Raw genomic sequence first — 27,470 nt, 5'->3', positions numbered from 1 at the left:
TATGCATAAATTTTTCCTTTTTTTTTTGACTTACTCAGTTGATAGCCAATTAAAAAAAAAAACCTTTCTTATGGTATATAATACATTGACAATTAGGGAAAAGTTGTATATAAGAAATATAAACTTGAAAAAGTGTTTACTTTCTTTCTTTTTTTTTTTGCTGTATATATATATATATATATATATATACATACTTATTTTTACATATATGATATCATAAACTGTTTTTTACTATTAACACCTAGATTTCTTCTAAAAAAATTGATTGTTTTCTCTCTTTCTGTTTGGATTCTACAAGAATTCATCTCATGTCATGAGATTTGATTTCGTTTTTGTTTAATTTCATTCTTAAGTTTTTGAAATCTCATTTTCATTACACAAACTGAAGATCTGTCATGAGTAAATCTATAGTGACACCTTGTGTGAATTCGTTATGGTTTCCGGTTTGATCTGAGGAAGAGGGGTGGTGGTGAAGGCAGGAAAGGCCTGCGAAAATTTCTCAAAGGGGGTCATGGGGGTGGGGGGGGGGGCGGGAGTCACGGTAATGAGAAAGGAATGTTTTCAAGGGACCGTCTTAAGGGGCGAGCATGAATTATCCTTACCTTGACTTTATACATTCTGTCCCTAATCAGTTCGTAAGTACTAACATGAGCCTATTATAACTAATTGTAATAATTCGACTTTGTGTAAGGAACACTACGAACAAGAGGAAAATGGCACTAATGACATGAAGCACTTATCAAACTCGCGACGAAATACCTAAATAACTTCATTGGAGACATCTTCGAAATAATGCAAACATAGAAAATAAATAACAAATGATTGATTTTCACATGAAATATATTGTACACATGCATTTGAAATTTAACATCTTTTTTCCTCTTTCACGTTTTAAACGGACGTATCTTGTTTTGATCTGTAATAATATTCCAAATTCCACTGATCTAACCTAATATTTGAATAGTCCCTGGTGATATTCTGGTTGTCTCTCTCATTGTACATACACATTTTGCTGATATCATTTATAATGTTGAGACCCGCCAATGTTAAAGTGATCCAAGCACAGGATCGAAATTTTAAAATTACACTAACCTTCTACAGCATGACCAGATATCAAAGAAATAGTCAATGTTAGTAGCAGACCGAAGTTGTATCTTCTATCCATAGCAGGTTATAGTAGACGAAGACATGTAGCAGTTCAGAGAAACAAATTTTACGATCGTAATATGTCCGACAGGCCGGTCAAATTATCACATTTTTATTTCCAGCTCTCAAGACGTGGCGATTGTCGAACGCATCCGTGAAATGCACCATTTCGAGACGAAATTGGATTATTTCGCTGGATATTTACCTACAACAACGAAATAGGTCCATGGTACACAAAGTTTCGTCTTATGAAACACATCATTGCTCTATCATCATCACATTTTGGCGGGCCGCACCGTTGCCTATTATGTCCTGAAAGACCTAACAAATCGTGGCATTGTCGTTGCATGGGAGACGGCACCCAATTCGGTGCACATTTTTTAGGGGACAAAAACGTATGAATGCCATTGAAACTCTTTTGTGGTAAATTCAATGTGAGTTATGTGTAGCGTTGAAATATGAATTAGCATGTGACTCTGCGTCATGTATAGTGTAGTATGTGAACGGGATCAAGGGCTGTTTTTACAGTTTGGCACCAGGAGACGTATCCCCTTGACTAACGTGCAATGTTCGCTTATACTGGGATTCGCACTTCCTTGGTTTCCCTGTACTGATGAATTGAAAATTAACTTTTTCGATACCGCTATTTCAGTAATTCTATTCCCTTCATTGCGAACTTGTATTGATTTTCTATATTACACATTATCAAAGCATAATTATGTCTGTCAAAACGTATTGAATAAACTTCATATCAGATATCCAAACAAGGTTATATAAGCATAACTATCAGACCCTTAAGCATGTTAAGAAATAATCATTATTCACATAGGTATGTGCGTCGTGAGAATGCGTTACTTTATGGAAATTAAGTGCCATTTGGTCTACTATCAGATGGTTTACTTTCCTAGTTCGTCTGAAACAACTACTACGGCTATTTATACTTAATTGATCTACTTTCAATTTCGTCGAATAACCACATGGTCTAACTACAATTTTGTCTCAAGTGATTTTTTCCAATTTTGTCTGATGAATTGTTGGTATTAGACGTATTAGTTGCAATTTGACTAGACATTAGTCATAGTGACAATATAAGACTAGAAATGTCGCTAGGGCGACTGGTATGCCTCCGCCATAATGCATGATTCTCCCAATAGGTCTATAGTACATGTGGACAATGTGTGATTACATTTTCACAAAATTGGCAAAATATTAGAATGACAAGTTTGTCACAAATGTGTTGAATGTTCACCTTCCTTGACCTAGGTTTAATTGGATGAATAGGAAAGCACGAAAATTTGGGGATTTAAGAACTTTAACTCGACTTTGACCCACTCATAACTTTATGCACTGAGTCATTTTCAAGGTATGGAGAAAAAGTGCAATTTCAGTATTGAAAAGTACAATGTTACCACTTTCATCTGGCCTTTGACCCTAAAATTCATAGGATAATCACTGTCTGGTAGAACATGCAAAGACATGTAGTAAGTTTCAAGATAACTTGAGCCCACTCCCGAGATATGGAGAAAAACGTTAGTTCAGCACTTTCCCTTGATCTTTGACCCTTTGACCTTTGAGGCAAAAAAAAAAAAGTTTCCAGAGAATCTCTATTGGGTTATACATGCATACACCAAGCGTAAAAAAAAATAAGAGAACAATCCTGCTGGCATTGCATAAATATGAGGGAAATATTAAAATTTTGAAGTGTTGCCCCTGACCTTTGACCCCTGACCTTTGACCCCATGAACCCTAAATTCTCTAGATAATCACTGCCAGTCGTACATGTATATATACAACGTTCAATGAAGATACCTTGAACAATATCAAGGTACGGAGAAAAAAGTTAAGTTTTAATATTTTACTTGACCTTTTGACCTTTGACCTTTGACCCCAGGGCCCCAAACTTTCAGCCGAGAATCTTATTTGGGTAATATATGTATACACTATGGTTCAAGAAAATATCTTCAAGGGTGCGTACAGTTCTGGTCGAGGTGAGGATTTAGCTTTTAACGCTTTGCGAGATATTCAGAAACCACTCTATGAGATGTCAAAGAGCATGCAATTCTAAGGGGTATCAACACTTTATTTGATGAAAATCGGTTTTGAAGTGGCCGAGATATCCAAAAACAAGGTGAAACAAAGAGATCCTAATAAAGTTGTGGCCTGTAGTCTTTTATTATTATCACTTATTTGGATATCTCAGCCATTTGAAAACCTATTTTCATCAAATGAACGTTGAACCCTTCTTAAAATTACATGCTCTTTCCTATTTCATGAGAGGTTTCTCATTATCTCACTTAATTCTCACATAAATCCCCACCTCAACCAGGACTGTACAGCACCTTTCAGGCATTGCATAGATATGGTGGAAATAGTGAGATTTTACGTATTTGACCTTGAACGTTTGACCTTTGACATTGAGCATGTGCACCCAAAAGTTGATAGGCACAAATTCACCCCCTAATACACATACATGCAAAGTTTCATTAGGACACCTCAAAAGGTTTTTTTTAGTTACGCTGTCCACAAAATTCATTACGGAAGGACGGACGGACGGACAACCCGAAAACATAATGCCTGCGGCACCACTTCGTGGCGGAGGCATAAAAATACACAGTTTCTTGCTTTTAGAAATTGCAAGAAATGGATTGAAAACTGTCAGTTTCCCCGCGTACAATAATAATGTTGAAGGGTTATGCTTGCATCGTTACTCAAGCAGCTCAAAACCGCGAATCCACGAATGTACATATTTCTTTTCTTTTCTTTATACGTTTATTTCTCTATTTCCTGTACACAAGTATATCAAATTTGGTAGAAATGCTAAACAACAATGCTTGCTCAAGGTGCATTTTACCCACACGTTGTGCAGCAAATCACACGATGGATATACACTGTTATACATAAAGAGAGGAAATACGAATTCAATAAGATTATGCAAACCTATCTAACCGAAACAAGCATCCTATAAAATTTCCTACAATAACTATAGTCGTTGTCATGCCAGCCTCTCGACAAAAGACCCCGTGGCTGAGAAATGAGACTAACTCGTCACACCAAGCATTGTGAGTTACGGGTGAACCCGCGACACAGTGGCGCAGATTCAACGAGACCTATTCAAACCTGGGTTGTTTTTTTTTTTTTCCCTGCCTCTTCACGACGTACGCGAATATTATGAGTTATTAATTATAATATTCAGGAATCAATCCGCAGTTTGCAAGGCACATGAATCGTGTGTCAACGCAGGTAGCAGGCTGAATTACAATACGAAGAGTTACGGATGAGCAAGCAGCATCTCACGCATGTTTATGCATCCAGATGTGACGTCATTGTAAACAATGCTGTCGCTGATTGGCCGCTACCTTTTTGGTAGCAGTATCGACGGAAAACAAAGTTCAAGATTAATGCATGCCAGGTTCAAAACGGCCTCCTGGCCTTTCCAAGCCAAGCCTCATCCACGAGGCCTTGTTAAGAGGCTGTCGTGCAGATATGAAGAGGAAGAGAGTGAGAGAGGGAGATAGAAAGAGAGACTAATTTCGTGGTGTGAAGATAAAAACGTAGATAACTATAAACAGGACAATCTTTATCGAGGGTATCCTCTATTAAAGAGGATACCCTTGCAGTGTTGCCACCGTTCTAAGAGGGCCCCGTCATTATTATTTATTATTGCCCTATAGCGTTGCCAGGTCGAGAGGCCTGACTGTAGGGGAGACCGGGTCTAGTTGTTACACGGGCAAGTTGTTACACTGTCATTATTTTTCTCTATTATGATCAAAAGATGGCGTTATACAAGTAATATCAAATCAAAACGTATAGCCAAAGATCTCTGCATGCGAAATCTGGCGTTGCCTGGACGTCACATGTAGAAGGTAGGTCCAAAAAACACTTTTTTACCTCTCCGAGTAAAATTTTGAAAAATTCGATTTTTCTTTATTACACCAAATCCATTCTTCTCCAGTAAGTGATGGGTATGTGGTTGAAAGAAGCGTGTTTTGGCTGTCTTTTGGTGAAAGTAGCAACACGTGATGTATGATTGTTTATTGGCCACACGTGTGAAAAGTTTTTGAAAACGCACTGGGTCAAGTTGTTACAACTTGACCCGTCTGGAGAATCGAGTGGTGTAACAACTTACCCCAATGCACTTTCAATTGAATTTATGGTTGTATACACACACACCCACACACACACACACACATTACGTAATATCTTGTTTATATTATCTGGACTTCCAAAGTTTGTACTGTTTTTAAGTAAAGGAGGAAATAAGGTATCCTCACAGCAAAAATGAAGCCGATTCCTCTATTCGTTTTTTGTACAGACCTAAAAATGTGAAAATTGTAACAACTAGACCCGGTCTCCCCTACCGTACATGGCGGGTAAAGACACCTTGTCCAAGGACAGAAGCATTCGGTGGGGATCGAACTCGGGTCCTCCGATTGGGAGTTGGGAGTCTTGTCCCCATACCCCATACCATATGTGATATCAACGCAATAGTTTAATAATGAGTGCTGGGAGACACATAGTAATGGCTTCATCTTAAAAAAAAAAAAAAAACAGAAAAAAAAAAAGCGTAATGTTCCAGTCCTTTTGCAACCACTAAAAAGTCAGCTTCATTTTACAATATCTTAATGTTAATATTACAAAAAGAAATTTAATGAGACACGGAGAAATTTTGTTGCCTGCCATTCAGTTTTTTTTTTTTTTTTTTTCTGATCAATCTTGAAAGATATACAACTTGGGGCCTCTTTTAATTAAGTAATTTAATTAAGTAAATGTAAATGTAGATTTTGTGAAAGTACATGTGGTCCCAATTAGAATTACAAGTTAGGTACTTGTAGGGAAGGAGTGATTTCTTTCAAACTTACTGTACATCGTAGTGATTTTTTCTTTTATAGTTAAAGAGATTGAGCTTTTTAACTTTCGCGAGATAGGGCCTACTATAAGAAACCACTTGTAACAGAGCACACGTGTATCATTTCAAGAGGAATTCAAAGTTTATTTGCTGAAAATCGGTTATGAAACGGCTAAGATTCCCAAAAACAGTTAAACACATCAATTAGGTTTCCCGGCCAATAGTTATGTACGGTCAAAACTATGAAACTTTTGCTGCTTAGCAGTGTGTGGATGAAACAAAAAATAAATGAATAAATAAATAAATAAATAATAAAATTAATAAATGAAAAACAAATACAGGTTATATTGAAGTTACACAGTTTGAGAAATGTTCTCACATTTTGACTATACATAGAAATGACCCGAGGTAAATTCTGTGAAAATGTTTGGAATTTGACTGCCCATTCGCGAAATTGAATGACTCAAAATACCCTTTTCGGCCATTGATGGCGCATTTGAACGAACAGTAGTGTACCTGCCTATTTGAATACCCTTTTTACAAGTTCGATTTTGAATACCCTTTTTATGAATTCGTTAGCCATAATGTTGAAATTATAAAACCAGTTTCATTTGGTTGAAATGCTGAATTGAACGCAAAAGTTGCAAAGTTGAAAGACAGGCAATGATAACGACGGTTTCTGCTAAATCAAATGAACCTTCTATCAAGTGGACTGACAAAAAGTGTGAAACTGGCCAGGAAAACCAATAAAAGCTAAGTATGTACCATGTTTTACCAGGTTCAGGATAAAGATTACATAGGGTTAGGGTCAGGGAAGGCTCTGGGGTAATTGCCCAGGGGGTCACTGCCCTAGACCCCTTTGTCATGAAAGCATGGTTAACTTGAGAATTTGTAGCTTCTTGGTATGTTTTGTTTTTATCCAAGGAACAACCACTGCGTTGTTTGCTTGTGCTGACGATATACAGTACGTGACAATTACCAGTTTGATTCAAGCCGTTCATAACGCAAACCTGATATGCCATGTTCGCAAAATGTAGAAAGGACTGCTTTCATTTGTGGCCTTGTGGGCGAACCGGGTTAACACAAGGCCCTCACTCCTCCTACCCCCAAAATGTATGTATGTGTATTATATGTTTAGATTCACAAGAGTAGTTCAATATGAAAACTCGGTGAGAGACGTAGTTTTTGTGTTGAACTACTGTTGTGAATCTATACTTTCTTGGACTCCGAGCAGAAACCTATTGCTGTTATTTATTCATATGTATGTACAGTGTATAATGTATTATAATCACGTTAGGACACAACAGAACAGACTAAAACTGTAGGCACGAGAGTCCTTGATAGTTTTATATATTTCATATATTCAGAAATATGACAGGCCGACTTGCCATGAAAGCATACAACATTAAAATAAACCATTCAGTATTTCCTGTACACACAAGTACAGACACAAGCAAACAATGATAAATAAAAAAGAAAAAAAAAATCCATATACCGGTAACTGCATTATTCTTCCCAAGCCACAGAAAGTCTTTTATATCTTGTGCAGCTCAGGCACAGTAATGATACTTGAATGATTTTCTTCCACCATTCACTGTTGGAATCATTGCAAAATTTCACCCTGTACACACTTATTCACTGAATACTTTCGAGGCATTATCAATTTTTTGTTTCTTACTACCAATGAACTCTAGTTCATTTTTCTTATTCTCTTTTTTTTTTTTTTTAAATCAAATGAATACCATGCACAAAATTCATGAGCTTGTAAACGTGAAATTGTACTTCAAACTGTGGATTTTAAAATTAATTCTGAACTCATGTGACACATGTACCTCTGAAAAACCTAGAGAGAGAAGGCAATATGCATGTTTCATCGAGCTTCGTCCTTCAGTCAATCAACTCTCTTCAATCCTCTTGCCATCGACACAATGTCATTGATGTACAGTAGCACAGGATACAGACACCAGTAACAGGGTTAACCCATTGAGGACAAGCCGATAATGCCACAGTACATATTTCACATTGACACCTGCCCGAGTATACTCGGGACTAGTCTTCAACAGGTTAAAGAGAGGAACATCCCCAACTGCCTGCAACTGATTTCTGTTCAGTCAGACACAGAGCTGTGTCAGATTCTGCTAGGTCATTACTCAGCTACTGACATGGACCTTAACCCATTGAGGACGAGTCCTACAGATCGTTAAGTATACTCGGGCAAGCGTCTATGGGAAATGCGTGTTGTAGCAAAATCAAACCATCCTGAACAGGTTAACCTGTGAATTCCATGCTAGTCTTCAGGATAAATCTTAATAAAGATTTTTTTTTTTTTATTCATTATTTCTTTTCACTCAACACTTTGGTCTCAGTAGTTGTCCATGCTTTAGATGCACTTTTCCTTTGACCGATATACATCTTTTCACAGGCCTGCATTTATGTAGGCGTTATTTCACTTGCTTTGCAAGATTACAGTCACAAATACCACTTGAATTCACAAATAACTTTATTTTTTATATCTGTAGACTTTAGGTTTCACCTAATTTGAACAATGAATTAAACTGTAGTTTCTGTTTGCATATATGCACTTTTGTTAATGCACTCTTTTTGAATTGTACGGTAATTCTGACAAAAAAAAAAATGAATTGAAACCGACATAATGAAATCAAAACTGAAAATGAAATTAATGGGTTTTAATCTGGAGGACAGGGCACATGGATGAAACTTGCAGACCAGCTAGTCTTGTTCGCTAGACTCGCTCCAAGACGACAGCAATGCCCTGGCCACCACCGATGCATGCTGATCCCACAGCGTACTTCAGACCCTTGCGCCTGCACATCAGAAAACATTCACGAGACAAGAATAGGTGGGTGGTGGGTTAGACACAAACTGATACATGTATGACAAAATAGTAGACTTTCAAACGAGCATATCTGTCTATTAAAATACAAACTTGGCCTTCTTTAAAAATGGCTGCTTCTAAGGTAGGCTGGTGGCCTAGTCAATTTCATAAATGAATACCTTTTGAGATGGTAATCCTTTTGAGATGGTAAACCTTTTGAGATTGTAAACCTTTTGAGATGGTAAACCTTTTGAGATGGTAATCCTTTTGAGATGGTAAACATCAACTACATGACTTTTGCAAGGCTTGACACTGACACTGGTTCGAAGGTCTGAAACCCGTAAAAATCACTGTCAGTCCAGTAACACTTTAATAAAGAATTGACAACTTTATTGTTGTGATATTACGGGGAGGGGGGGGGGGGGGGGGGGGAGAAGAAGAAAATAAAAATAACATCGTTGGGGCCAGTCTAAAAAAGAACAGAATTAGTAAAAAAAATGGAATAACCAGGCATCTACATTTATGTACTGGTTCAACAGGGACAGGTCTGACCAGTAGGGGGAAAAAAAGGATATGTTTGCAGCCCTGCCTTTTGTACATACTATGACAGAAAAGGCCATGGGACAGAATTTTTTGTCATCTCTAATAGAAACAGGAGCATTCCAGACGATTTTCATAATTTCACATCATGTAGTACATAAATCGACAACTCCATGTATTGATTTGTGGAATTTATTGTGGTTCTTGAGCAGAGAAAAAATACTCTGAAAAACCTTAAACAAATTACACTGTACAATGATGATGACATAGGAGGTTCACATATCTCAGAAATGTAGCACTGTAATTCCATTACATTACTGTTTGCTTGCAAGTTCACCCGTGTATAATCTATGCATGCCTTCTTTTTTTGTTGCTTCCTTGAGCCCCAACTCATGCATTCTTATGACGACTCTGCCATGTCATCATCCTTCTTCATTCCAATTATCATATATTCTGAAACTCTGTCCTCAGTATAACTAATTAATAGTTGTTCAAATGTAAAAATCTGAAAATCATCTGGAGGTCTCCTTTAAAACAAAGCCAAATCCAGAAACTGAGAGTTGTTTTTCTTTTTTCTTTTTTCAGGACTATATTTCATTCAGAGAGGCGCTGCTTCACTGTTATTTTCACTGATACAACATGTACAACATACTTCTGCTCAGCACCCCTGAGTGACCCTAATTTTGAAATCCTCTTTTCTCCCTTTTCTATAAAACTGCACCTCCTAATTCTCTCTTTTTTCAAACACTTTTTGAATGGGTTAGTATTGTCCAATTTCAGCAAGTTATTATTTCAAAGCTCAGAGCTTACTCTTTTAAAAGGGATGGCTAGTACAATGTAGCTGATCAGTGGGAAACAGTGGGAATGCTGGGGGATGATTGTTCCAATCCTTATTGGATTCAATTGAGAGGACATTATATATCTAACGTTGTGTGAAATTTATTTGCTTCAGAATGGTCCTATATTCAAGTAATGTGCAGTTCAATGTTTCCAGGTTAGCATGCCTGTACAGTGTCGGGCCCGGGAGATCGTTAACTGGCCATTAACAAACCCCAACACTGTTAAGGCACTGTACGAGGATTGGAACAATCATTCCCCAGCAATCCAACTGATTCCCACTGATTAGTTACTAGCCATACGTACAAAGAAAAGTGAAAATTCATTTTGGCCTACTTTTTGTGGGTTTTGAGTTAAGCAGTCACATATTTGATATTTAAAAGACATTTTAGTTGGCTGCTGTGAATGAATAATTGAAAAAAAAAAAACATGATATATTTCTTTTCAAAAGCACACAGTCTCTCTTTTTGATACCAACATACGTTATCAAAAAGGTAACACATATTACCCCTTTTTTTCCTGAAAGAGGTAAGCTACTTAAGTGTTTTTTCATCACACTAGAAAATTAAAATGTTGAAGTGTTAGGAGCGAAAGAGTTGAACATCAAGAAAGCCCCATGTTTCTTTCATCAGCTGCCTTCATGTCACAACCAAATTGTACCTGAGTTCATGCACTAGGTGGGTGGTGATTCTGGCCCCCGAGGCTCCAACAGGATGGCCAAGTGCAATAGCGCCCCCGTTGAGGTTGGTCTTGGCACGGTCCAATCCTAGCTCCCGTTCCACCGCAATGAATTGGGCAGCAAAGGCTTCGTTGACCTGGGAGAAGTCATTGTCAAAACTTTGGTAATGCAAGTAAATTTTTCAATGGTTTTTAGTTCCTACATTTTCTTTTGGGTTTTCCTTAACACAATACTTTTCAAGCAGGAGACAAAGAGCCAGGGCCGGAGAAATTAAAGCTAAGCGGGAGAATGGAAGATTTGGTAAAAATGGGCTTTCGGTGGGAGATCTCCCATCGAAAGCGGGAAAGTTGGAGTCTCTGGAGATTACCTCACAAAGGTCCATGTCATCCAGAGACAGACCCGCCTTGCCCAGAGCATTCCTCACAGCATACACCGGTCCGATGCCCATGATCTTGGGGTCACACCCGGCAACGTTGTAGCTGACAAGTCTGGCAAGTGGAGTCAGGTTGTGCTTGGCAACCGCCTCCTCACTGGCGATGATCACTGCTCCGGCTCCATCACAGATACCCTAAAATAGTGATAGATAACAGATAAATATGCTCAACCGGTTAGGCTTTCATTTAATGTGTTTTTAATAAGTCATTATAAGTAAATTCTCTGCATTATGATTTATGTGTACATTCTGTGAAACAAAATTTATCTGTGGCATGAATTTTCGGAAATTGGAGACGACAGCACCTTTTGTGGTAAGAAATTTTCGCGAATCACCACTGACTTTCAGTGCATATGTGACCCTGCATCACAAAACCAACAAAAAGTTGCACCCCTTGATTTTACACAAGGACTCAAAAAAGGTGAAACGGGTCAACCGAGTCAATCTTACGTTTTTCATATTTTCTGAAAGAACTACTAGTATCCTTCTTCTACATTATCTTTTAGTTCTGGATCATAAAATGAAAGGGAAGGTGTGTTTTCAGGAGACTTTCTACAACCCTTTTTAGGGGAGAAAGTAGAATGACCAGATATGTCTTAGAGGCCCCTTTTCATTTCTTGAAATCCTTTGAACACTATTCACTTTCAAGTCTAATAACTTTTAAAAGGATAACTCCACTGCTTTGAAAGTTGGTATTAATAATGGACAGAATGTGTATATAGAACATGCCCAATTTCAGCTTTATCTAATTTCAGCTTTATCTTCATTGTTGTTGCTTCGGTGATTTACATCCTGCGTTTTGTCCTTTCATCACACAGCTAACACGGCTTGAGAAAGATTAAGTGCTTGAATGGACCCAGTACTTCAGAGCCTCTTGTACTTCAAACCTCTTTTCTTAGTTCACACTTTTCCAGAGTGTCTGCTTTCTTTCCAGTGCAGTGCACTCCCGTTATAACGAAATGCTCGGGACTGGCAGTTTTCTTTCGTTATAATGAAATTTCGTTATAACCGAACAAATACAATATATAACGAAAACAAGGAAACCACGTATATACTTATCTGTTTGCTGAATACTCATCATACACTGGAAAGCTATGTGAAGTATGATGGGATAACTGTATCACAATAATAAACGCAAGTTCCCCTCACAAACTGTGCGTGACACAAAGAGCGAACACAGAGTGGTGTGAAGCGTTCACCCATGCAGAGACGCTATAAATGCTTGTTCCGCTACGTATTTTCGAAAGCAATTCGCATTTTGTTATAACGGAGCACATTTCTTTTGTTTTTCTTTGTCTGTGGCGCTCGGAAAAGACTTTGTTATAACGGAAATTTTGCTATAACCGTGTTCGTTATAAGCGAATTTTTTATCATAGACTTTAGTGGTGGTAATTTTGGGACCAGAAGATTTACTTCGTTATAACAAAATTTCGTTATAACCGTGTTCGTTATAACGGGAGTGCACTGTATTTAGATAGGTCAGAGGGATCCATTTGAATTGAGTTATAAATCATTTTATAGCTTAGAGTCTGCTCTTTTAGAATCTGTCCTTAACTGATAATCCATGTCTGGCGACTTTTTGTTGGTTTTGGATGCAGGGTCACAAATACTATATATATATTTTTTTTTCTTTCTTTCTTTCTTTTTTTCTTTTTTGAAGCACTACGAGCACAGAAAGGTGGACCTATGGGCTATAAAAATAGCCACTACTAGTATCATCAATATTATTACTGTGGTATATGTATTTTGTAATATACGGGAGTCTAAAGGATAAAGACTTGTAATTAATATTGAGGGAAATGATAGACCCCAGGCTGCAGACTGCTACAGAAAATCTCAGTCATGTAGATTTCTCTACTTCCATGACTCTATAAATCCATGCGAGACTTACGGAGGCATTTCCTGCTGAGACCAGGCCATCCTTCTTGAAGACGGGAGGAAGTTTGGCGAGCTGCGCCAGGGACGTCTCTCGTGGATGTTCGTCGGTGTCAATCACCTTGGTGCCCTTCTTGGAAACCAGCTCCACTGGGGCCATCTCGGCCTCAAACACTCCTGCCTTGTTTGCTGCGGCAACATTGTGCAGAATTTATCATGGCTTTATGGTGACTTTTTACTGTACAAACTGAATAAGGAGAGCTTGCACTAACAGAGATGGGAGGGGGATAGCAGCAGAGTATGTAATTACTGCAGCAAAGGTATCATGAATATACCATAAATGCACATTAGGCACAAAAACTGCAAGAATAAAATTGACCTTTAGCTTCCACCTGATCAACCCCATAGTTTGAGGAGTGAATACGTAGTTGTGTCTTACCAGTGATGTTTCCTTTGGTAATTTTCGATAGATTTGCTGTGAAGTAACTCCGCTATTTTTTATTTAAGTATGGTACATTACATGGACATCATTATCTACTGACACTAAATTTCAGATATATGTCAGTTTTAAAACCATGCTGCATGTGTACTTTCACATTATTGGCCATGTTTTTATCAGTGAAAACAATACTGCAGATGTTTCTCAGCATTACATAAGACATAGTTTCTACATTCTGATTATCATAACAATTTTCCACAACCCAATGGAATGGAATGGCCCAGTGGCTGGCGCTCGGGACTCACCTTCAGCCCATCTCTGCTGGCCAAGGAGGGCAAACTCATCACAGTCCTGTCTGGTCACGTTGTACTGGGCCCCCAGGGTCTCGGCCGTGATGCCCATTGGAGTCTTGATGTGTGCATCGGTCAGTGTCGCCCACAGTGTGTCTTCTAGCTGCATACGTACAGACAGTTTGAACTCGGATGGTCAAGCAATCTGAGTGATATTAACCCGTTGAGGATGGTTTGATTTTGCTAAAACATGCATTTCCCATAGACACCTGCCTGAGTATACTTGGGACTCGTTCTCAATGGGTTAAACTAGTATGGCCAGTTGATGTTATTGATATTAGCAAAGGAATACTAACCTTGTAAAATGCAGAACAGCATTCTGAGGGACTAAAAAGGCATAGTTTTGGTGAAAATAACATTATTTCCCATGAAACCTTTAGTATTTTTTAACATAAAGTAAAAAAAAAAAGGAATACTGTAAAAGTGGAAATTTTCGCGATGTTGAAATATTCGCGCATTTCGCGCAAACAGAAACTAGCACGAAAATAAAAGCACGCGAATATTTCTGCTTGCCATATGTTCCTGTAGTTGATGTCTTGATACCGCGGAATTAAAAACACGCGAAACTCTTCTTATCCGGCCGAGCGCGAAAAATTAGTCGCGCGAAAATATCCACTTTTACAGTAGCTGTCCAAGGCAGAGGTCTCTCCTCGGAGATGCATATGTGGGCACATTAGCACTAATAATAACCTGAAAGCAAAATTCATGTTTTGATTAAAAGCAGAAGGAAAAAACAAACAAACAAACAGTACATTGCTCATCATTCAAAATGATGTTTCTTTTGTATGAATACTTGTTTTGTAATCCTTGTTGTCTCTTTTACGATGTAATTTTAAATACTGAAATGTGCAATTTAGTCCTATGACTGCGAGACCTGAATCTACCTCAATAAAATTTATCTATCTATCTACATTGTATCTATCTATATATCTATCTATCTATCTATCTCTTTCTCAACAGAACTTTGGGAACAAATATATATTGTATATACCTTTTAAATTGTACGTACACTGTTTCCTTAGATGATGAAAACAGCACAGATACAAAGTAAACAATATTGCAAAAAATACAGTCATTGGCATCTCTCTAGGTTAATGTTCTTTCTGCCCCCCTACCTTTTGGTCCTCTCCAAGTTTGGTCCCGAACCTCGCCCCTCTCAGGGCATATGGAGCCATGCTCATGTTCTCCGTACCTGCCGTGAGGGCGACCTCAGCATCTCCGGACTGGATTTCCTGTATTTAAGACACAGATGACATCACAAGCCGCGGTCAGTCTGGCAAAAGATTGAGAAGGTTACGGTTGTGGACGTCTTTACCTTCTTTCGTCGTCCCTTCACACCGGTAGGCAAACTTCTCGATCCAAAGATTGAGAAGTTTGGGTCACTAGCAGAGACTCCAACCCCAAGCGCCTTCTGATCTGGAGATTCTCCCGCCTGAAACCCCTAGCAAACGGGAGACTCAAACTTGATGTGCGCGAAGCGCACATCATGAGCGCGAAGCTGTAGGCCTATAATCTAACATCTAAAATCTAAACCCTTGCGGCCGGGGTCCAGGGCCCGCTTAAGAACCCTGGAAGCGCTCGGGTTCAAAATCTCTCTCGTGGGAGACACAGAGCCAGGGCAGGAGAAATTAAATCTCAAGCGGGAGAACGGCAGATTTTGACAAAATGGGCTTTCAGTGGGAGATCTCCTGTCAAAAGCGGGAGAGTTGGAGTCTCTGCACTACTGCGCGTGCGCAAGAAAGAAGAAAGACTACGAAAAAAAAAGTCTCATTCATTTTCACTACTGTTTTAAAGTGTATTCTTTGCAGCTCTGCCATTATTGTGACTTTAAGGAATGCAAATACACTTTAAAAATCAAACACATTATGAATCTTTAAAACTTTTTATTTTTCATACTACAGCACAATTTTTCACCTTTATAAACATATACTATATCAGACATACAATTTCCTTGAGTTTGACCTTCCGGTATATAACGAATTTGATAAAAGGCCAGATAGTGTGGGGATTCACAGAGTAGGAAGGCTACACAGGTCTGTAGCCCAGCTCAGGGGGGGTGTTTCATCAACGTTTGTCGGCGCTGACAACTTGAATCACCATAGTAACAGGCAGTGACCAGAGCATCTCAGCCAATCAAAACCAAGGATTTTGCTGAAATTGGTCAGTGCCGACAGTTGTCGGCGCTGCAAGCGTTGATGAAACACCCCCCATATATCGTCGCCGGTCACACGAACCGACGAATCCCTCAGGTTTGCGTAAGAATGACAATTCGAGAAAATCGCGTTTGAAGTTAACCCATTTTTGACTTATGGTTGCTACACTTTCATGTCTATAATTTCCAATTATTTTTGTAGTACATCAGACTTCAATTCTTGCTCTAACTTGTGAAGTTTTTATCGAATTGTATTGTTAACAAATAAGCGGGAAATCGTCAAAGAGCTGCATGCATGTATTTTCGGTCTGCAAAGAACGTTGTCATTTTCCATGTGTGTCCATATGTACATGTACATTGAGCGTTGTCATTGTCAACGCATGTATTACATAGTACGCGCACTGTGCGCGCGGTCAATGAACTGTTGAATCTCAAAAACTACACGCAAGTCAATGGGCACTGATTCGTCGGTTCAGTCCGCGCGTACTAGTTCGCGCGGTCACCGAACCGTCGAATCGCCTGATTGTTTAACACACATGTCTATGGGGAAAACAACTAATTTTCACAAATGGAATTACATACTTCTACAAAAGTGATAACTACGTAAAAATTACACCGAATTACACACTGAGAATTTCAGAATATGTAGTATGGAATATCTACTATCGAAATGACTGAAAATCTCAAAATCGAAAATTTGACCAAAAATCGAGTGATTCGTCGGTTCGTGCGACCGGCGACGATATATTCAAGAATCCCCACTGAATTGTTTATAGCTTTATCACTGATCTCAGTTACAGTACATACATGTACACAGCCAAAGAAACTTAACTGGAGTTGACTGTTACCCATGAGCCCACACTTTGATGCACACATTCAAGTGTTTTTTGTGGCTTTCAAAATTCAATGTACCTATTCCAAACTGGGCAGGGAATGAACTATGATAATGGTGATACACCGTTTTCCCAAACCTACCTGAGCAGCCGACACGATGGAGGTGAAGCCAGACCCGCACAGCCTGTTGACAGTGAGGGCAGGCTTCGAGTTGGGAACTCCGCACCGTAGAGCGACATGCCTAGCTGTGTATGCTGCATCGGATGATGTCTGAAGTGAAAAACAAATGAAAAAGCAAAAAGAAAAAATAAATAAATAATAATAAATAAATGAATAAAAACTTAGTGCTCATCACCAGAACTGATTCTACTAAAAGCAAGTTATGCTGCAATTTCATCTTTGGTTTGCCAACATAATGACTGACCCCAGTGTTGTTTTACGCAATTGGTTAATTTCAAAACCAAATTTGCAAATGCTTGATACTCGATAAATCAATGAAATCACACATAATTATTTACTACTGAGTAATGAACTTGAGAGAAAAAAACCCAAAGGTTCATTAAACTATATTTCACTGATGAAAGCACGGTTTGGGGATATACCGCTGTATTGAAATTCTTTAGGACTAAACCTTCCAACGACACACAAATTGTAGGCCTACATACAGCATAATGATTGTATGTGTACATTGCCCCACATACCCAAATCAATGTTTGCATATTGGATGCATAAATGCCAAACACAGTTTTAAGTATGTTCTCTAAGTTGATGTTACTTCTGGCTGTTTCACAAAATCAGATTGGTGCAAATCACACACATACAGGTACACCTGTACGTGTACAGTGTACAATGTGTACGTACTATAAAAGAAAAGGCCTTTACATACTGTACATTTCTAAGTAGCTGTATTCAGTCCCAACTAAAGCAATGACTGTGCTACAGCACATCTTGCTAGGGTGAATTCAGTCGAAATTTGCTCAAACATGAACCAAAAAGGTCCAGAGAAGGCAGCTTCACTCATAAAATGCAACCAACTTTTGTTATTTTGCTATTTAAAAAAAAAAAAAGAAAAAAAAAAGCTTCTAGAGCAGTTATTCGAAGAGATATTCAACACATTCAAGTTTACATCCCAGAGATCATGCCGGAACATGGGCCAATTATTATAACATACTTGTACAGTGTACACTGTACTATATGCTTTGACTTGAATAACCTATACAAACCTTTGTACTAACAACCATCAATTTGTTCAATAATACATATATCATATGTACAAAGATCTTTATCTGCAATATTTATAACCAACTTTTACAGGCATAGAAATGTGCCTCAAATGGGGGCATGTATGCAATCTATAAATATGCAAATGTGCGTGACTGTATTTGAGGTGAGTGTACAATTGTACATGAGTGCATAATAGTCTATAATTATGTACAGGTACCTGCGATCGCGTAAAGACTAGTGTGTGTGCTCACATACTGTACATGTAAATTCTCTAGGTGTGTCCCTGGAATCCACCCAGTCATATTTTGTGCTGGTACAATAGCACAAGCAAAGTTCAAACAAGTATAGTAATGGTACGTATGACATACTGGTAACTAAGAAATTAGAAAAGCACTCCGAGAGTGCAGACCTCTGCCACGCAGCTCATTTCCACCATACACGCATGCTGATCCACAACTTTCAAGTTCATTCAGCCTACTGTATACGCCATATATTTCTCAAGTCTAAATTTTCGCGAATCGAGACTTCCCGACGATTTTGAAAGTGGTAAATTCCCGATTGTGGAGTCCCCGTACTGAATGGAGAAATGTGTACGGGTACGTCGCATTCATATCACGATCAGAGTCAATTCATATTTTTGCGTGTTTTTAATTTCGCAATCTAGTAGCTGACTCGCCAAATCCACAAAAAATAAAAACCTCGTGAAATATTCAGCGTAAAAAGTATTTGCTAAAAGATACAACAATTCTTTAAAGATAAAGATTCATAGATCACTACAAAAATGTAACTATCTGCTCTTTCTGTCATTATCAACTGTTTGTGTAAGTTTCATCCGATTTATCTCTTCACATCTCTTTGAGTTAATTTGCAATGTTCAGACAGCCAAACAAACAAACCAACAGTGACAAAAACATTTCAAAGGTACAACATGGTCCCGGTGTTTTAGTCAAATGCGTACGCGGGCACACGGCGCAAGTTTCCTATAGAGTAACGTTGCCTTTGTTGTCTTCTCTGCACATCACGCAGTCTGTAGTAATGTCAGGGTGCGTGCATATGTGTTTCTTATTATGACAAAACAAAAGAAGTTTGCTAAAGCTGTCATCCCCCTCAGTTGATTTATGAGCCGAACTGTGATCAGACCACTGACTACACTGAATCGGACTTCTTCGGACTCGGGAAAGTGGGCCACAGCGTAAGTGCTAAAGAGAAGTCGATAGCGTAGGTCTCTATAGGAAACTTGCGCCGTGCGCCCGCGTGTAGTTACACGCATTTGACTAAAACACCGGGACCATGCACCTTTAAACCCCCTTGGCAGAGGTCATTACACACCTGTCAATGTAATCTGAATGCATCATCAAATTCAACCTCTCAAGATGTAATACTGCATAGATGCCAATAAAAATTATTCCTTTTAAACAGAATGGGCATTTGTACAGATAGCAATGGTAAATCAGAGAAAAAGCAGTGCTCTAACTTGAAGCAATTCTGTGTTCTATTCTATACTACAGCCGTATTACAGTTACAATTCATTGAAACCACCCCTACCCCTCCCCCAAACAACAAACAACAACAAATAAACTCTCAAGTCCCTCTTTGATCACCTGTGCAAAAATATTTACATTAGGCCTACAGTAACTGCACATTGTGTTGTCAAGAGTTGATAACGATTTAATTACAAAACTATTTAATCAGAATGCACCGACGAATGAAATTGTGTCTTCAGGATGCTATTCCTGTAGCTCTTTACTGAGTGTTTTTCGTGAACTGATAATACAGATCGTCAACAAATTCTTGATGGTTCTACAGAATATATCGTCTGTTGAGAATGAGAAGGGCGCTAAGTGGTCATGAACACTATGGGTTTAGTGGCAACTTAACGCCCTTATCATTCTCAGCCGACGATATGAAGAGATTTTTCGCAAAAACCGATAAGTCCATATTTGCCAAATGGAGATCTTCGCGGTTAAAGGTCAAGAAAAACAAAGAGAATAATACGAAAAATTTTGCTTCTTTTGACCATAACTTCAAAAATGTACCTTAATATGTAGTGACCAATATATCATTTAAAAGATTTTGTGCTTTATGACAGAGACCGTACTTCAAAATCTTCAAAAATGGACTTATCGGTTTTTGCAAACAAACTCTTCATATAGTCTATCAACAAGATCAAGCTGCATCAATGCTAATAATGTGTACCGGTACTAACAGTATAGTCACTACGACGTATTTTGGGTAACATCGTCATTGCATCATATTGTAGGTGTATTATTACCTCCGCCAAGGGAGGAGGTTATGTTTTCACTACCCTTGGTTTGTTTGTTTGTTTGTTTGTTTGTTTGTTTGTGTGTGTGTTTGTCCATGGGTGTGCAAAATAACACAAAAAGTAGTTGCCGGTATGGGATTTGGCAGAAACTTACCAGGCGCGGTGGAGCACCCCAATTTGCATCTCATTATCGCCCCGTTCTATTTGAATTTCCAACGGGCATCCACGGCTGCCCGAAACTGAGTGCATGAAAAAGTCAAATCTTTACCTTCTCCTTGTGCCGCTATGCGTGCCGCTAGTAAACTCAAACTTCCCACACTATCTAAGTTTTTAAAAATCTTCCTTTTGATGAAAAAATTATGAAATTTGCTGCACTAGAACTTGAGATATTAAAGCTTTTTGAAAATCACCTCTCGCAAAACATGCTCTCTGTTTTTTTTCGACTGGACCATGGCCGGGCTCGTTTAAATGAGTAAAATAATCATAACAATGTAACGGTCTGACATGATGTGGTTTCGGACTCTGCGGCGCATCTCTGTCGAGGCCGAGTTCGAGGTTCGGCCCGGCCAGGCCGGCCCGGGCGGTGGACCTTAGCAGTTGGTAGAAAGCTGAGAGGAGCCTGTGATTGTGTTTGTGAATGTGTGAGGCCCGGGTGTGAAGCTTGTGATTTTGCGCGTTGTTTTTGCGATTTTGGTAGCACATGCGATTAACTTCTTCATAAAAATCATAAGCAGGAATGTGTTTGTTATGAAATTTTCTATTCCTAGTTATGAATTTAGCAATGACCATGGCCAGCAAAGCTGAATCGGAAGTAACACTAACATTTAAACTCTAAATCATAATAAAATTCAAGTAGAAATCAAAGCACTCAATCATGCAGATCATCCCTCTGTTAACTTGTGAACTAGAATCTAATGTGCACCGAGTTGGAAGAGGCAATCATTGAGGAAAGTGATGCTGCTATTGGAATGTGTGAGAAGGATGCAGGGCTGCCAACATTGGAAACTACTTGAGAGTGAGACTCCCACAGGCCAATGCTATAATTTCGGAGTCAAAATGAGTGAGATCAATAGAAATGCATGCAAATGAAATAAAGTTTTAGAGTGAGAAAGGACCAAAATGAGTGAGTCTCACTCTCAATGAGTGAGAGTTGGCAGCCCTGAGGATGATACATGATTTTGTAAATGTGGACAACATCTGAGAGGAAATATGGAAGGATTTGTTGGAAGAAGGTGCATACACATAATTGTAGCAAAAATTACTAGTACTTAATACATAAAAACACTTTAAAACAATGTACATAGGAAGAAAGACAGTACCACACACATGATAGTGATAAACACACACACACACACACAAAATTAATGCCTACCTGCATGTACATCAATAAAGAACATGGCCGCTGAAAATAATTCAGATTTACATAAACTGGCCCCCCATCTGCTTTCGTCCAACTATGCCATCCACCCAGTAGAAGGTAATAAAAAAAAATAATTTAAATAATAATCATATAAATAAAAAAATTAAAAAAATGATAAAGATTGGATTTTCTGTGTCATCGAATATTTATGAACAAATAGTTTTTCCTCCTCACCCCTCCCCCTTCCCTAGGCCATATTTTCTTCTTCCTCACAAATGCCATGTAATGTGACACAGGAGTAGATTTTTTGCATTTAGATCTATATTGTCTCAGAACACAGTTCTCAGTTTTTAGATTAACATGTCAGCTCAGTTCAGTCTGCATACTTCTACTTTCTTGTGTTTTTGTTTCTGTTAAAATATCTCCTTCGTAGAAGGTAAGAAATTACATTTATTCAATCAAATAAAAGTGCAGTGGCCGAGTGTCGCACGGCGGTGACTGCTGAGCTGCTGCCGCGCACGCTGCATGCAGCAATGCGTTGTGTGTGCTGTGACATGCAACGCTACAGTGACGCGATTATACATGGGACCGACCTGTACGCTTAGCGTTCGTGTCATTTTTGACATCACCTTCTGGTTTTTTCCGACACAACCATGGCCGGGAATAGTACGGTATGACATTTAAAATGCAAGCAGATAAATAAATGTCGGTGTACTTTGTCCGAATGGCGCTTTTGTTCCGCAATCACACTTCGTGAGTCTTAGGATGATTTTCGAGGCATATTTTTGGTAATTTTGCTCGCCAGGTTTTCGCTAAAATATCACATTTTATCATTGTCAAATCCTTTGATATGTTATATGTGAATATTCGGACATGTTTTCAAATTCAAACTAACTCAATTTTAATCCAAAAATAGGTTTCCTTAAATTGTTATTAGCTTTAGAAGTTGTTTACTTTTTCTCAACTACGCGAGTACATAACATATGTTGTTTACTTTATGCAAATGAGGCTCGGCTGCCGATGGATTTCTGCGAGATAATTGGGGTGCTCCACCGCGCCTGTTACAGGAAAGGTTGAGAATTACACAATTGTAACAGATGATTAAATTTTGGTAGTGATCCGAGAATTTTGGGGGAATTTATGAAGGATTTTTGATATTTTGGCAGGTAGGGTCAATGAACTTGGGAGTTCAGGGTGGGCGTATTTGAGGTTTGCATGCGCACTATTAGTGCGTGCTCTAGTTTCTGCTAAGGCAAGGCGCGCCACACAGCTGGAAGTTTATGATGTAACAAAAGGCTCTTTACGGGAAATTGGGTGACTTTCAGTGGTCACGCATTGCCATACGTACAGGCCTAGATGGGTGGAAATCATTGATCTGTATGGATGAATAAGATCAGTGGTGGAAATGAGCTGCATGCTTGGCGGACGTCTGCGCTCTCAGAGTGCTTAATTCTCTCATGAGTATCTGAAATAGTTCTATCAAATGTATTTTACTGTTTATTAAACTTGAATTAAAGCACAACTTAGAAGAATAAGCCTAATTGATTGTATAAAAGGTATCTTATAGTTCTTACCTGAGCTACATTTCCTACAACTGTTGTGTCGATTATTTCTGGGTTGATATTAGCCGCTGTAAGTGCTGCTTTTGCCGCCACTTCGCACAGGTCTGTGCCGGATTTGTCCTTCAGCACACCCCCAAATGTTCCAAATGGGGTCCGTTTGGCACCAACGATGAAGATACCTGCAGTCCGACCACAGCAGAAAATAAATGACATTCATAAACCTAGAATGGTATTCTGAAATCCTTCCTAGGAAGAAATTTCTCCTGAAGTCACGATTTTTTTCCTAAGTGGTATTCTGAAAATCTTCCTTTTAGAAGTTTCAAGTTGTTGTTGTTGTTTTCCTAAACGTAGGAAGACACTTAATAGGTAGGGGAGGGAGTTCATGCAAATTTCTGACTTAGGAAGAAGTTGGTATTCTAGAAGTAGAATGCACTTAGGAAAGAATTTTTGGAAGATATTTAGGAAAGCTCCACCCGTCTTAAGTACGTTGTTAAGATAGCAAGGTGCAAACATCATGATATAGGCACATGTCATTCACTGCGCGCAACATTAGACCCCTAGTACTTTGATGCCCAAATTGGGCATGAGAAAAGAGAACACACCTGTATTTGACCATACGTCATATTATTAAAATTAAGAAATATGCGTTTTTCATTGGTTGGTTCCTTTGAATATGATACATGGTTTTTGTTCATTATTTTCCATTGGCTTTTTAAAAGAAAGGACGTGGGTGGGGATATAAAGGATGGCCTAATTTGAATTTACAATAAGCTCCTAGGAAGAAATTTCAGGGGAGCATTTTATGAAGCGTTTTGGTCGGATATTTTTCCGACGAACAAACTGTTAGTGTTACAGGCTACAGAAATCCTTCCACCTGATTGGCTATTGTCATTGAGCAAATTTGTCTGACAACTTTGTCGGACAAAATGCTTCATGAAATGCCCCCCAGAATACCAATTCTGTCTTTCCTGGGCACTTCTAAGTTTCTGACTTTAATACTAACGTTAGGAAGAAACTTAGGAAGAATACCCCCCCCCCCCCCATACAGCGTTATTTACATGTAGGCCTAGGGCCTAACGTTAGACCTAACGTTAGTTGTTAGTAGGTTCTACTAACGTTAGATCTCTACTAACGTTACTACGAGCCCGACCAGACGCTGTTAGTTTATCTACGTACAGGCAGCGACTGGGCTGTGTATAGTTATAGGAACCTACTACTACTACTACTATAGTCATAGATCTAGGTCGTGTTTACTGTTAGTGTTAGGAAATGTGTCTTACATTTGTAGGCCTTATACTATACTAAATTTATATGCATCTTCACACATTCACTGTCTTGAGCATGTTGAGTAGGAGAGAGCTTATCTTAGAAAAAAAAAAAATCGCACTCATGTCGTACAATAGTTTCTAGGCCTAACGTTACTCCTTAAAGGGGGTGCTCTTGGTTCAGATTAGATACTCTAGACCGATACTATAACTTATAAGCGATAGAACCACCAGAGCATGTTTTTGAGGGCTAGGCTCACCTCACAGCTCAGTTGGCCAGAACTCGCCGCGAGCCCGTCCAGCCTTGCCCGGCGTGTGAGCTTCAGACTGAGAGCGACAGGAAAGTGGCGACTGTGTGCTGTACCGTCTGAGAATCATTAAAATACGTCAATTCTGGAAAATATTCAGAAAAGAGCACTTTGGGGTACCCACCTCGTGAAAGAGCCATTATGATTCAAGTTTCCGGTCAGTTTTCGGTGTCAGAGTCACGTCGTTTATCTCATAAACACAGGTTGCACAAAGGTGTACCTTCGCTGGCTCCCGGCTGTATGTGTGGTCAATGGATAAATACGGGAATTCTATTACACGTGTGCGTGTGAGTACGTACATTACTGAGTACGTTTGACCTTGCGATCTATGCCCTTCACAAGAGTCTACTCGCTTAGTAGTCACGGTACAATACGTACATGAGTGGCAGAGAGTGAGAGTTTAGCAGTATAGCGCCATCTCTCGTCTGCATGCGGAACAGGTCCGTTGATAACTAAAGCCAGTGGGCATGATTAGATGTTTCTCGCCACATTCGTCCAGTGACTGGCCCAGGGCCGAAAGCATTGTTATTTTTCATGAAGCGCCGTAAAGTTGTCCGACAATAAATGTTGTTGTTGTTCATTTTCCATCTGTGAAGATGGCTGGATAGCCCATATTCAGCTAAACTAAGCTGGTCTTCCATGGGGTCCAGTTGGATGTGGGGTGGGACCACTTCACCGGGTTAGACACCCTGCTCTTTGCGATGAATGAATGAATGAAGCGGGATCTTTTGCGTGCATGAGCTGTGACTCTCTCATACACGGGACCTCCATTTTATGTCCTATCCGAGGGACAGAGTGTTTTGCCTCTTGCTAGAGGGGACGGTATGTTTACACACAACATTGCTCAGTCCAGACTCGGGTTCGAACCCGGGCCGCGTGATCGTGAGGCAGACGCGCTACCGACTGAGCCAACTCACCGCCCTCTATAATAACAATTGTCTGACAAATTTGCTCTCAGCCAGTCAGATGCAGAGATTTCAGGAGCTTTTAACTGTTCGTCAGAAAAAAAAAAAAAATCTGACAAAACGCTTCATGAATTGCCCCCCAGGGCCCCGTTTCATAAAACTTGTTATCAGTGACAAGTTGTCATAGTTATTATATTCTACTGAAATCCTTGCATCTGCTTGGCTAAAACCAAATTTGTCATAGAAAATAATGTGGCAGTTGTCACTGGTAACAAGTATTAGAAATCAGCGGGTTGCAATCAGCGACTCTGGTGACTCCACGAGATAATGAAAAATAATTCCCATAAAATAAAATAAAAATCATTCAAAATCGGGTGACTCCATGTCTGGCCCAGGCCTATCAATAGATACAATTTATTAAATTTTCATTCAAGCCGATGACAGCTAGGCCGGCTCTGACAGACATTACAAAGTGGACAACGTTTATCATTTCAGATTCAAGATGAATATTCATGATTATTATACATACAAGCCTTTTTTTCGATACAATAAAACCATGTATCAATAGTCCTGCAAGGGGTTTGCTTAATGACATGCAATATTGTTAGCATAATACCTGTCTTATGCATTTTACATTACCTGTATCAATGGAGAAAAAGAGTACAATATTGTTTCCAATATTGTACTCTGCTGTCAATATCGCACTCAAATGCTTCTTTATACGCATGCGCAGTATCTCTTGCAAAGAAAGCAAAGCGCAATGGCATTGCGCGATGAGGTTGAGAAATGCCATAGGAGTACACGTAAATCGTCTGTGCTGTCTGCGGCAGTCGCTCGCTGATACGCTCTGTACTGTATGTACTGTACTGTGCGTAGATACACGTCCGTGTAGTCTATTGGATGCTGACGGTGAGTGAAACCCTTTTTCTTTTTTTTTTCTTTTTTTTTGGAAATTGAATGTGGTGTTGTCGTGGAAAGTGGTTTTTATGTATAATAATTATAACATTGGATTTCTTTCGTGGTATATCAGATATATTGCTTTCATCAACATAAATATTGCACTCGTCTTCGACTCGTGCAATATTCATATTGATGTGCATCCAAGTGCATCCAATATTTATATAATATTGGATGCGCTTGAGTGGTATATCAGATATATTGCATTCATCAACATGAATATTCATGTTGATGAATGCAATATATCTGATATACCACGAAAGAAATCCAGTATTATTATTATTATACATACAAACCACTTTCCACGACAACACCACATTCAATTTCAAAAAAAGAAATGAAAAAGGGTTTCACTCACCATTATATTGTTTACAAAATTTAACCTCTCAACTTGTATACGGACGTGTATCTACGCACAGTGCAGTATAGTACAGTACAGTACAGTACAGAGCAAAGATAATAGCTTCTATACTCTTTGATATTACAGAGCATATCAGCGAGCGACTGCCGGCCGCAGACAGCACAGACGATTTACGTGTACTCCTATGGCATTTCTCAACCTCATCGCGCATCTTCTCAACCTCATCGCGCATTTTTCAACCTCATCGCGCAATGCCACTGCACTTTGCTTTCTTTGCAAGCGATACTGCGCATGCGTA

General features: G+C 39.1%; 1 protein-coding gene across 1 annotated transcript; it reads right to left on the bottom strand.

Annotated features, from left to right (window-relative positions):
- Positions 1–7,332: 7,332 nt before the first annotated feature.
- On the bottom strand, positions 7,333–25,225 carry LOC140247021 (3-ketoacyl-CoA thiolase, mitochondrial-like). The gene is made up of 9 exons (XM_072326325.1): positions 25,074–25,225; positions 23,389–23,555; positions 17,109–17,237; positions 15,097–15,213; positions 13,937–14,084; positions 13,209–13,381; positions 11,252–11,452; positions 10,866–11,020; positions 7,333–8,817 (listed from the first exon to the last, which is right to left on the bottom strand). Exons 1-9 carry the CDS (start codon positions 25,087–25,089, stop codon positions 8,736–8,738), a joined length of 1,188 nt encoding a protein of 395 aa, XP_072182426.1. The 5' UTR covers positions 25,090–25,225; the 3' UTR covers positions 7,333–8,735.
- Between the last annotated feature and the right edge of the window lie 2,245 nt (positions 25,226–27,470).

This window comes from Diadema setosum, chromosome 3 (assembly GCF_964275005.1).
Source record: "Diadema setosum chromosome 3, eeDiaSeto1, whole genome shotgun sequence".
Taxonomy (NCBI): domain Eukaryota; kingdom Metazoa; phylum Echinodermata; class Echinoidea; order Diadematoida; family Diadematidae; genus Diadema; species Diadema setosum.
Note: the sequence above shows the minus strand (reverse complement) of the source record. Positions and strands in the feature narration are given on the sequence as shown.